Here is a 12461-nt window from a genome sequence, read left to right as displayed (position 1 = left end):
CCCACACACGGTCATTTTAAATGACGTTTTTAAAAATGTCGTTTTTTTTTTTTCATCACAAAAAGTGATGGTGTGTACGCGGCATTAGTGTTTGTGTCCCATTTAAAATAAATCCATCGCGTGTGTGTGTGTGTGTGTGTGTGTGTGTGTTTGTGTTTTATTTTTTATTTTTTTATATATCCTATTATGCAGTGATCCTATTTGTTATAGTCATACTGTCACATGAATTCCCTTGCAGGTTGGAACTTCATCAGTTGTCTATCCTGCTGCCATGTTTGCACCACAAGTGGCTGCTCGAGGAGTGCCTGTTGCGGAGTTCAACATGGAAAGTACACCTGCAACTTTGGGCTTTACGTAAGAAGTGTCTTGAGTTGAACTTTATGTTGTATTCTTGCTAGATCGGTATAAAGGACAGCAGTTTTCACAAATTTGAATGTAAACGTACTTTAGATTCTGCAGTTTACATGTTTAGCCTTTACATGACATGCTGTGCCTTCTATAATTAGTCCGAAGAAGAATTAAAGAGGTTGTAAAGGTTTGTTTTTTTATTTTCCAAATAGGTTCCTTTAAGCTAGTGCATTGTTGGTTCACTTACCTTTTCCTTCGATTTCCCTTCTAAATGTTTGTTTTCTTTTACTGAATTTGTCACTTCCTGTTTCTCCACAGTAACCCCTGGCTGGGGGTTAGTCAGCATGCTCGCCCCCTCCCGTGGGACTACATCCCTGCAGGGAGACACTGTGTAGTCCCACCGGAGGCGGCGAGCACGCTGACTAACCCCAAGCCAGAACGTCTCGAATGATGGGGGCAAGCTTACCGAGGAGGAACAGGAAGTGAGAAATTCAGACAATGGGGAAAAAAAAATTACATTTGGAAGGGAAATCGAAGGAAAAGGTAAGTGAACCAACAATGCACTAGCCTAAAGGAACCTAATTGGACAATAAAACAAACCTTTACAACCCCTTCAATTGCAGTCGCTGTGAAAATTATTAGGCCGTGGTTTAATTCACAAAGCTAAAACCAGAATAGGTTTCTTCTCTTAAAACGGGTGATGGCTCTTTTCATATAAGTGTTTGATCAACGCAACTTTCTGAATATAAATAAAGAAAAAACTTCAACTGATAATAGCGAAGAAACAAAGTGCACACTATCAAAATAGTGTTAACAACTAATTATTGTGCCGTGTAAAAAATCCTTCCGCATAATGTGTTAAACGATTCTTCTTCATAATTCTTGTAAACGTAATGCTCCCAGAGCTCTTGCCTCAATGAGGAATACAGTTGGCCTTATCGATCTCCTAGGGTCAGGACAATTCTCCAACTCCTAATCTCTCAAGGAAAATTTGGTTCCTGATAGTGCTGATTCCAATTGGGGGTTTCCACTGGTGATGGCGGCTTTCAAACTCACAATCGCATAGTGGTTTCAAGGTTTCTAATGTTATGTAAGGAAAAATAAAATAAAAACTCCCATAGTGTAAAAACGTATAGATAAACAAGATTTATTAAAGGCCAAATGGTCTATTACATTTACAAGGGTATTTAAAAGTATATAAGTGCAAGCAGTGCGTGGTAAACAGTTCCCCAGATGAAGTCACGTGTTGAAGCTCTTGGTGTTTTTATATGGTATAACAAATAAATAAAAAGGAAATGTTTATTTATTATAATCTGAACTAAAAAATAAAAATAAAAACCTGTAAAAATATTTTAGATGCAGTAAATTTGAAATATTGCACATACACAGCCAGCAGGTGGAACGTTTTGTGTTTCTCTCTTTACCACACCTTGAATAAAAGCTCACTGTTAACAGAGATTATTCGCTCAAGGTGGAGTGTTCCAGGACTGCTCAATTTAAAATACAATGAAAATTATTTTTGCCTAAAAGGAGACAGTTACTGCCATGCTACTCGTTGGCAATCCCATAGTGTTCTGTGAATCCTTTGTCATTTATTAAAGTGGTAGTAAACTGCAAAGAAATAAAAATAAATAAAAATTGGGCCCCTGCAGGATAATGTTAGCATGGGTTAGTATGCAATGCATACTAGCACATTATCACAGACTTGCTTCAAAATAAAGCCCTCCAGCAGCGCACTGTCACTGCCGACAGAGCTTTCATCTTCACCTGGTCTTCCTTCCAGGTTCGTGGGCTTCGGCCATTTAAATGGCTGAGCCATGGTGACGTCACAACCATCCATTAAGAGGGTAGTGCGCATGTGCTGGTGACGTCACCAGCTGCTACTAAAGTAAATCTCTCCTAAACGGTGTATGTTTTTTGGGCCCATTTACACTAGAAACTACACATCTGGTTTTTTTTTTTTTTTTTTTTTTCCTTGCACGTACGCATTCATTTGACATTTAATTCAGTTTTTGACGCACCGATTTTCTGTTTGCATTTGTCTTGTGAGGTCACTTCCTTCTTTCTTTCCATGGGGCTCTTTGTGCACTGTGATGTGTTGCAGTGTGTATGCATGCACTTGCATGCATGTTTGCTGTGCGCAACAACATGTAACATGCTCTACTTTTTATGTGTGTGTTTTATGAGTGCACTGCAGTAATGTGAACTATACCCATAGGATTAAATAGATTTTTGACTTTCTATGCAGTTGGAGTGCAGTCAGAAATGCATCCAGCTGCATCCCACTGCATTAGGTGTGAATGGGCCCACAGAGATAGTTACTGCACATACAAGTAAGCCTTATATATCAAAAAATGAAGTTTACTACCATTTTAAATGTTCGTATTTTTTTTTTAAATTAACAAACATGTCATGCTTACCTCCTCTTCTGGGGTCCCCCAGCAGTGCTCCTGGCTCCTCCCCGCATTAAGTGCCTCTTTTGGAGGCCCTCATTCCAAGAGGACACTCATGCGGGCTTGCTCCTGAGTCCTGCTGCAGCGTCCATTGACACAGACAGCAGGACTCGGCCTCGGCTCCCGGGTCATGGGAATTGATTGACTGCAGCGGAAGCCAATGGCTGCGCTCCTATCAATCTATCCAGTGAGGATCTCAGACAGCGGCTGGAGCTGCTGTGCTCATCCCTGTTGATGGAACAATCTGGTTCAGGCAACTAAAATGCGGGGGGGGGGGCTGTGGTTCTGGAATAGAATGCATTAAGGTGAAGAACCGCAAGGGTTTACAACCCCTTTAATTGTAAGGACTCCTTCATACCTCTCTGCTCCAGTGCCTTGTATTATTGCAATAAACCCTTTTTCCCGAGGCGTCTTTCAGGACAGCACCTTGAGATATGGTGACTCCTCCCACTCCATCAGGAAACGCCTTCTTTCCAATCTTTAAAAGGGAGGTCCCTCCTTGTACCATCAGTTTTTGTGTTTCCTCCTCCGGAGGGGGCATCTTTTTAGGAGGGAGTCTGATATCTCAGGGAGCTCCTGAAAGTCGGACTCTTTTTTTGTACTCCTACCTTTTTTTCTTTTCTTTTTTTGCGGCGATCGTCGCGGAGACTGTCCGCTCTCCTGTGCCACCCACGCGGCGGTGATGGTATTCAGGCTCCTCTCTTCTCCGTGCTCAGTGGAGCCAGCAAATCTGGGGCCTAGCATTCGATTCCCCGCGTGTGCGCGGGGCGCCGCCATTTTGGCGGAGCCAGGCTCCGGAGACGCGCGTCACTTCCGGCGAGCCGGGAGGAGGGGCAGGGCGGACGCTGGGGCCTATTTCCGCTTCCTGGTCCGGCGCAGCGGCGCTTTAGGATTCCAGGAAGCGCTACACATGCCACATGAGTAGCGCTGTCGTCTCTACTATGGACAGCACAGAAGACACAGCGAGTGGAGCAGGCACTGGCACCAGCAGGACCTCGGCGGGAAGCAGTAACGTGAGTCTGTCTTCCTTAGGGGTGAGGGGGTCTTATTTCTCTCTCTCGGTCTCCTTATTTTTTTCCCCCCAGTGGCATGGGGGCCTGTCAGGACGCAGGCAGTGGTCACTTTCCTTCCTGGCGCACCTGGTGAATGGGGGTTTTTTTTTCCGTTTCTTGTCTGAGACCGGGTCTCATTCCGGACCCCTTTTATTGTTTTTCCTTCTCGCCCGTTTCCTTAGGTCAAAACGGATACTAAGAGAAGGTGTCCTGCGTGCAGGACTAGATTGGGGGAGGACTGGAAGAAACCCTGGTGCAAAGCATGCATTGCAGCAGTAGTGCAGGAAGAGTCAGCTTCTATTAGAGAGGAATTAGTCTCTTCCGTTAAAAACGAGTTACTGGCCCAATTCCAGTCAGTTAGGGGATTCCTAGCTTCTACCCCCTCTACTCAGCTGTCCACCTCTCAGTCCTCCCAGGAGGTAGTAGTATTATCTTCTGGGCCCTCAGTCTTCGAGGAGGTATCTTTAGGGCAACCTCAGGACCCCTCTAGTGGGGAATCGGAGACGGAGGAGGAAACAGGGTCTCCCGCAAAGTTTAAACTTTCCTTAGAGGAGGTGGACAATCTCCTTATAGCCATTTACGCTACCTTAGGACTGGGTGAGGAGAAGAAGGACCTAAGTTTGCACGATAGAATGTATGCTGGTCTCTGCGAACCCAAGGGTCGTACCTTCCCGGTACATTCGGTTATTTCCGAGACTATTCTACGAGAATGGCAGGAGCCGGAGAAAAAACCCTTTTTTTCCCAAGTCCCACAAGAGACGCTTTCCTTTTGGAGAGGATCCATCAGCTATCTGGAACAAGGTTCCAAAGGTGGATGCAGCCTTTTCGCAGGTCTCGCGTTCCACGGACTTGTCCTTTGAGGACATGGGTCTGCTCAAAGATCCTATGGATAAGCGTATGGATCTTCTCCTTAAGAAAGCCTGGCAGTCCATTTTGATCAATCTGAAACCAGCCATGGCTACCACTTGCGTGGCTCGTAACCTGGAATATTGGGTGGATCAGCTTAAAGCACATATTGAGGCTGATTCCCCGAAACAGGATATTTTGGATTCTTTTTCCACTATAGCTGCAGCAGTGGCCTATATGGCAGATGCCTCGGCCGAGGCGATTACATTTTCTGCCAGGTCCGCAGCCTTAGCCAACTCAGCCAGGAGGGCCCTTTGGCTCAAGACCTGGCCAGGAGACGCAGCGTCCAAAAGCAAATTATGTGGAATCCCGTTTTCGGGAGATCTACTGTTCGGCCCTGAACTAGATAGTATTCTGGACAGGACGGCAGATAAGAAAAAGGCTTTCCCAGTAAAAGCGAAAAATCCTCCCCCTAAGCGTTTTTTTCGGGCCCATAAGCAGCAAAATAAGGGTAAAGGGCCACAGGGAAAGAGAGGTTGGTCAGCGCAGAGGGGTAAAGGTAAGGGAGTCCTTTTCAATCCTCCTGCGCAAACCAACAAGCCGCAATGACTCAGCCCTTCGGGTAGGCGGAAGGTTGGAGAATTTCCTTCCGCAGTGGTCAGCAGTATCAGACAACCGGTACATTCTGACCACTATCGCCCAGGGTTACACTATAGAGTTCTCGGAGGCCCCACCAACAAGATTTTTGGTAACTCAGACCCCAAGAGATCCAGTGAAGGCATTGGCTTTAAAGTCCTCCCTGTCGGAGCTTCGACAGCAGGGAGTATTAATCCAGGTCCCTCTAGTAGACCAGGGCAGGGGGTTTTTACTCTCATGTCTTCCTAATTAGAAAGCCCACAGGAAAATTCAGGCTAATCCTGAACTTAAAACCTCTAAACAGATGTGTGAAGTACAGAAGATTCAAGATGGATTCGATATTTTCCATCAGGAATCTTCTGACGCCAGGTTGCTTCATGGCTTCGATAGACCTGAGGGACGCGTACTTACACATTCCTATATCCCCAAAGTCGCAGAAGTTTCTCAGGCTAGCGGTAGAGTTGGAGGGCACAGTACAGCATTTCCAATACAGGGCCCTCCCCTTCGGGCTCTCATCATCACCGCGGATCTTCACCAAGGTGCTGGCAGAGGCCTTAGCACCTTTGCGGCTTCAGGGGATACAGGTCATCCCCTACCTGGACGACCTTCTCCTCTTTGCCCCCTCGAAAGAGAGGTTGTTGGCAGATCTGTCTCGGGCACGAAGTCACCTGGAATCCCTGGGCTGGATCTTAAATCTTCAGAAGTCCGCCCTAGTACCCTCCCAGGAGATTCGTTTTCTGGGATTCCAGGTGAATTCACTATGCCGGAGAATATTTCTCCCTTTGGACAAGACAACCAAGGTCTTAGATTCCATTCGGTTGTTGCAGGCCCACCAGACACTAACAGTCAGGCAGGTTATGGCAGCTCTGGGAGTCTTGACTTCCACCATGCCAGCCGTCCAGTGGGCGAGATTGCATTTCAGACCCCTGCAGGCCTTTTTGTTGAAAGCATGGGATCACAAACCCAATTCCCTGGACTCCCAGGTGAAGATTCCAGCCAGTGTAAAGAGATCCCTATACTGGTGGAAAAATCAGAGAGTGCTTGCGGAAGGTCTGGAATGGTTCTTCCCAGTGGAAAAGAGGCTTACCACGGATGCCAGCGCCTGGGGATGGGGAGCCCACTTAGACGAAAGGTTCACTCAGGGAAATTGGCTAAAGGAGGAATCCCTGCGTTCCTCAAATTGGAGGGAACTAAAAGCAGTCGCCCTGGCCCTAGTGGGCTTTGCTCCACACCTACGGGGTCACCATGTTCAGGTTTTGACAGACAACTCCACGGTGGTAGCCTACTTAAACAGACAGGGGGGTACGAGAAGCCAGATACTTCAGTCCCTTACCACAGAAATCCTGCTTTGGGTAGAAAGCAACTTACTTTCCCTGACGGCCTTACATCTGAAAGGATCACTAAACCGGGTGGCAGACTTTCTAAGCAGACACCAGATTCGGGAATCGGAGTGGTCCCTGAATCCAGAGGTTTTCCTACAGATCACCGACAGATGGGGTCTACCAGAGGTGGACTTGTTCGCCTCGAAGGAGAATTCCCAGGTAGGAAAGTTCTTTTCCCTGAGCCAGGGGGATGGCTCCCTAGGGGTGGATGCTCTGGCGAATCCCTGGGAATTTCGCCTTTGCTTTGCCTTCCCCCCGTTTCAGCTAATTCCCTTGGTTCTGAGAAAGGTCCAGAAGGAAAGGGTCCCGGTCATCCTCATCGCCCCGTTTTGGCCCAGAAGAGCATGGTTCGCGACGCTCCTGACGATGGCAGCCGAACCTTGTTGGCACCTGCCCCTCAGGCGGGATCTTCTAGCACAGGGCCCGGTCTCTCACCCGGAAGTGGCACGACTTTCCTTGGCAGCGTGGCTTCTGAGAGAGAAATCTTAAAAAATAAAGGGTTTTCTGACCGTCTAGTTTCCACCTTACTTAACAGTAGGAAAAAAGTGACCCGAGCTATCTATGCCAAGGTTTGGAAGGTATTTTCCACATGGTGTAGCTCAGCGGGCCAGGACCCTAGAGATTTAAGTTCCATCTTGGAGTTTTTACAGGCAGGGGCAGATAAAGGCTTAGCTATCAGTACCCTAAAGGTGCAGGTATCCGCACTCACAGTGTTCTTAGAGAGGCCTGTGGCCACAGAACCCTTAGTGGGTAGGTTTTTTAGGTCTCTCACGAGATCCAGACCACTTCGGTTACAGGGGTTCCCGAAGTGGGAACTCTCAGTGGTACTTAGATCCCTGGCAAACAAGCCGTTTGAACCCTTAGGGGAAGCATCGCTTAGGAATGTTACCCTAAAAACTTTGTTTTTGATCGCTATTACCTCGGCACGTAGGATCAGCGAATTACAGGCCCTGTCTATTAAGGAGCCTTATTTATGTTTATTTTCGGATAGGGTAGTGCTTAAAACTGACCCAAAATTTTTGCCAAAGGTAGCTTCTAAGGCAAATCGTTTACAGGACATTGTCCTTCCCAGCTTTTGTTCTAGTCCTTCGGGAGAGAAGGAATTATTTTTTCACATGTTGGATGTCAGAAGGACTTTATTAGGTTATTTGGAGATAACAGGTCCGTTCAGACGCTCGGATGCTCTATTTGTCCTCTTTGGGGGTATTAAGAAGGGCCAACAGGCATCTAAGGGGACCCTAGCTAGGTGGCTGAAGCTGGCTATCCGGGAGGCTTATTTACAGGCAGACCTGACCCCACCAGAAGGGGTTAATGCCCATTCAACCAGAGCTCTTGCAACTTCATGGGCAGAAAGAGCTGGTGCCACGCCAGAGCAAATCTGCAGGGCAGCGACGTGGACAAGTTTTCACACGTTCGTGCGACATTATAGATTGGACCTCACCTCGGCCAGTGATCAGGCATTTGGCAGGAAGGTCTTACAAGCTGTCGTCCCGCCCTAAGGTAGTAAGTCTCTGTTATCCTCTCAAGGTGCTGTCCTGAAAGACGCCTCGGGAAAATTCAAGTTAGTCTTACCGGTAACTTGTTTTCCAGAAGTCTTTCAGGACAGCAACGACCCGCCCTATGAGTGTTAAATGAACTATGCTGTGACTAACGTATGTGTTTATGTGTTCCAGCCGGGGCCGGAGGTTTTTCTCTATTACAACTGATGGTACAAGGAGGGACCTCCCTTTTAAAGATTGGAAAGAAGGTGTTTCCTGATGGAGTGGGAGGAGTCACCATATCTCAAGGTGCTGTCCTGAAAGACTTCTGGAAAACAAGTTACCGGTAAGACTAACTTGAATTTTTCTAATGCAGTGCACCGCCATGTATAGTAGTTATTGTGCATTGTAGTGCATGGGATGCCATTTAAAATGTATAGTTTATACCTCTTTTTAGCCTAGGTTTACACTTATGCAGTGCGATTTGCATGAGTTTTTTTGGTGCGATTTTACAGATCACATCTAGTGCAACTTGATGCTGGTTAAGTTGTGATTTCCAATGTGTTTTGCATGTGATTTGGTACACAATTGCGTGTTGGATTGTAGTGCTGGCTGCTACCTTGAAAGACCTTAGAGCAAGTCATTTTTACACTATTTCACATTTATTTTAACGTATACATTTTTTTTTAATGATGCCAAATTTGACCCAAAAAGGCCCGCAGCAGCTTTTTCTTTTTTGGTTTGAATGGCATATGGTAGGGTTAAAACCAGTTGCAGTTTATTTCTCTGTGTCCCTTGTTGGTGAAATTTCTCATTACTTCACTACCTGATGTGTTCCCAGGTCAGGGTGCAAAGTGGATATCTGACTGACACAAACAATCCACATTGTGAGGGGAATTTTGGTTCTACATGGTGTCGCCAGGACAGGAACTAAGGGGCTATCGCTATGATGGGGGCACACATCACAGTAAAAACCTGACAGAGTATACATTCATATTATCCCCTACCCTCAAGGAGCTTACAATTTTAGGTCTCTAACTTGCATACATGCACATACCTTGAACAATTTAGAGACAGGAGACAATTAATCTAGCAGCAGGTCTTTGGAGCATTGGAAAAAAATAGAATACCCAGAGGAAACCCCACGCAGGCACAGGGGGGAGCATGCAGACCCTGTGCAGGTAGTGCCGTGGTTGAGATTCAAACTAGCGATCTTGGTTCAATAGACTGACTTCAAAAATACATGCTGGTAGGTTTATTGGCTCCTGTCTAAATTGTATGTCCTATACTTGGTGTTTGAGTTGGGGCCCTTAGATTGTAAGCTTCTTGAGGGCAGGGACTGATGTGAATGTAATAAATTATATATATATATATATATATATATATATATATATATATATATATATATATATATATATATATATATATATATTATTCTATATCGTGCGTGTAAATTGATGGCACTATACAAGTACCTGTAATAGTGCTGCTAGGCAGAGGTGCTAACCACTTGGCCGCTGTGCTGCCCATGAATCTTTAACATATTTAAAAACTGATTAACTGGGGGGGATACTCGGTTTTTGACAAATGTCTTTAATTTCCTTTAATATATCCTGCTAACCTTCTTGATCGTTGTTTTTTTTTTTCTCTCTAGGTTTCATTTCCAAGGTCCTTGTGGAACAACATTGCCTCCAGCAATTGCTCGCCACAAAACTGAGCTTATCTCTTAAATTTAACTTGCACAAGCAACGAATGGACTGTTTTGGTATTTGAGCAAAAAGGGAGGATTGGTTCAACAGAATGGCTGAATTTTCTAGGAACCAGACCTTTTTTACCACTTTTTTTTTTTTTTTGGGTTCTCTTGATGTCCTCAGAACATTGTTCGCTTGCACTATGATCAATACCTTGCACCAGATACAAATTTGCAAGGATCTGACTTACAAACTACAAATCACCAAAAATGTATTTACCAAAAAATGTACCAAAAAAAAAAAACTTCAAACTGAAAATATAACAGGGAAAAAAAAAAAACATAAGCAGTGAAAACAGTTAGTTATCTTGTTGGGTCTGCTGTATGTTTTGACAAATCGTCAAAGTTCATATGCAAAAACATCAAATTTTTTTTTCTTCGCCTAACTTCTCCCAAATCTCATTGAGGCCATAGGAGAGGTCGGGCCAAAATGAAAATTTAAAGGAAAAGTGAAATTATGCATAGAACTTCAGCTACCTATATCTCTAGTTCTGATAATAACGTTGGCATGCGATTTCACTTAATGTAACCGCTGCTTTTGCATTTTTTTAATAATATGCACAGTTTGAATGGCCTAGGTTTATGATGTTTACGATAATCCTTCTCAGAAGTAATTTTCCAGTTTGTATAGAGCCACCCTCACACAGCTCAGTCTGTCAGTTCAGTCTGTTTCTTTATCAATAGTGTTCCCATAATAATCAGTAAGGCATAACTAAACTTTTGTATATTTAGCCTTTTAAGTTTCCCCCAAAGGTCTTTTACTCTGTCTACTATCCTGCAAGAGACACTGGGGTTGATTTACTAAAACTGGAGAGTGCAAAATCTGGTGCAGCTCTGCATAGAAACCAATCGGCTTCTAATTTTGGCTTGTCCAATAAACCGGGGGTTCACCCTAAAACATTTTTTTATTTTTCTACCATGCCATCCAGCATACTAGCGCGAGCTACAGTATGCCTTTATTTTATTTTTTTGCGCCGTACTCAGTTTAATCCCTTGGTTAAGTTTCAGACTCCCCACGGGGAGTAGGCGTTCCTATGCAGAGGGGAACATGATTGACGGCCGGCTATGGCGCGTCACGCTTCCCGAAAATAGCCGAAATAGGACTTGGCTCTTCACGGCGCCTGCGCAGTCAGCTCCTAGTCTGTGCGCTGGCGTCGTATAGCGCCGTGAAGAGCCAAGTCCTACTCTGGCTATTTTCGGGAAGCGTGACGCGCCATAGCCGGCCGTCAATCATGTTCCCCTCTGCATAGGAACGCCTACTCCCCGCGGGGAGTCTGAAACTTAACTAAGGGATTAAACTGTGAGTACGGCGCAAAAAAATAAAATAAAGGCATACTGTAGCTCACGCTAGTATGCTGGATGGCATGGTAGAAACTTGTTTTTTAGGGTGAACCTCCGCTTTAAGCTTTGACAATGAAAGCTGATTGGTTTCTATGCAGAGCTGCATCAGATTTTTGCACTGTTCAGTTTTAGTAAATCAACCCCATTGTTGGGCCCACAGAGAACCACAAATTTACTGCCGAGTACTCTACAGCTGGTCTCTAATTTCTTCTGTGAATATGCAGAAAAATGTAATTGATCACTGTGCAGAAGCCATAATTTTTTGCATCGCAGCAAGAGACTGCCTCCACCATAGGAATAAATGGGGGTTTCTAATGCAGAAATGTGGGACCAGCAATAGAAATTGTAGAGGCACCTGCGTGGTGGCTCTATGTTGGCCTTACAGCCTGGATCTCTCTGTAAGAAGGAACAAGATAGAGATTTAATATAAATAAAAAAAAAAATTATATATATCTCTCTCTAATATATAAAAAAATCTCCAATGCCCGAATCTGCAAATTCTAATCTGCTGGAAGAATGTATCTGCTATGAGCTACTGCATACCACTGCTTTTGCCTCTATATTCAATTTAGTTTTCTGCTAGCTTAAATTGTTCTTGTACAATAAAAATTTGTAATGTTAGGTTTTGTAGATGAAGGTAAAAATTGTAATCTTTGGTGTCCGCAAAGGTTCTGTAAAAAACAAAAAAAAAACTTGATTTCTTTTATCTAGCAGTTAAATGAAACCGAAAGCCTGTTTAGGGCTCATGTTTTCCATCTATACCCTGAACAAAATAATCTAGGCCAACAGTTGCCATGCACACTACTTGTATGTTACAGGTTTCTTGCAAACCTCTCGGGGACATCCTTAACTTTGGTTTGTTAAGTGCCATTGTTAGGATATGTTGTTTTGCACATACCGCTTTATAGATACACACAACATTGCTGCTTAATTATCCCTTTCACAGCATTGGAGTTTTCTCGTCCTAAAATGTCGGCATCAGGGACATCAATTCGATTTCAATTGTGTGTTTGTGTAGATGTGTGGTTTTGTGTTTTTTAGGTTTGTTAAAATCATTTGTAAAGTTAATAAACTTGGAAAAAAAAATTATAATTCATGCTTGTCAGTTAATGTATATTGAGTACTTGCTGAAATATGGCAGGTCTTTTTGAACTGAACGAAAAGTGATGTTTTAC

The 12461-nt window shown here is 44.4% G+C and overlaps 1 protein-coding gene across 3 annotated transcripts in view; it reads left to right on the top strand.

Annotated features, from left to right (window-relative positions):
* SIRT5 (sirtuin 5) overlaps positions 1–10197 on the top strand; it is a 42383-nt gene extending 32186 nt beyond the window's left edge. For all 3 annotated transcript variants that reach the window (XM_040353742.1, XM_040353744.1, XM_040353743.1), the window contains exons 8-9: positions 239–354; positions 9850–10197. In XM_040353742.1, coding sequence (XP_040209676.1) covers positions 239–354; positions 9850–9925 — 192 coding nt within the window. In that variant the 3' untranslated portion in view covers positions 9926–10197. The remainder of the gene's footprint in view (positions 1–238; positions 355–9849) is intronic.
* The last annotated feature ends 2264 nt before the right edge of the window (positions 10198–12461 follow it).

The sequence above is a fragment of the Rana temporaria genome, chromosome 5 (assembly GCF_905171775.1).
Source record: "Rana temporaria chromosome 5, aRanTem1.1, whole genome shotgun sequence".
Taxonomy (NCBI): Eukaryota; Metazoa; Chordata; class Amphibia; order Anura; family Ranidae; genus Rana; species Rana temporaria.
Note: the sequence above shows the minus strand (reverse complement) of the source record. Positions and strands in the feature narration are given on the sequence as shown.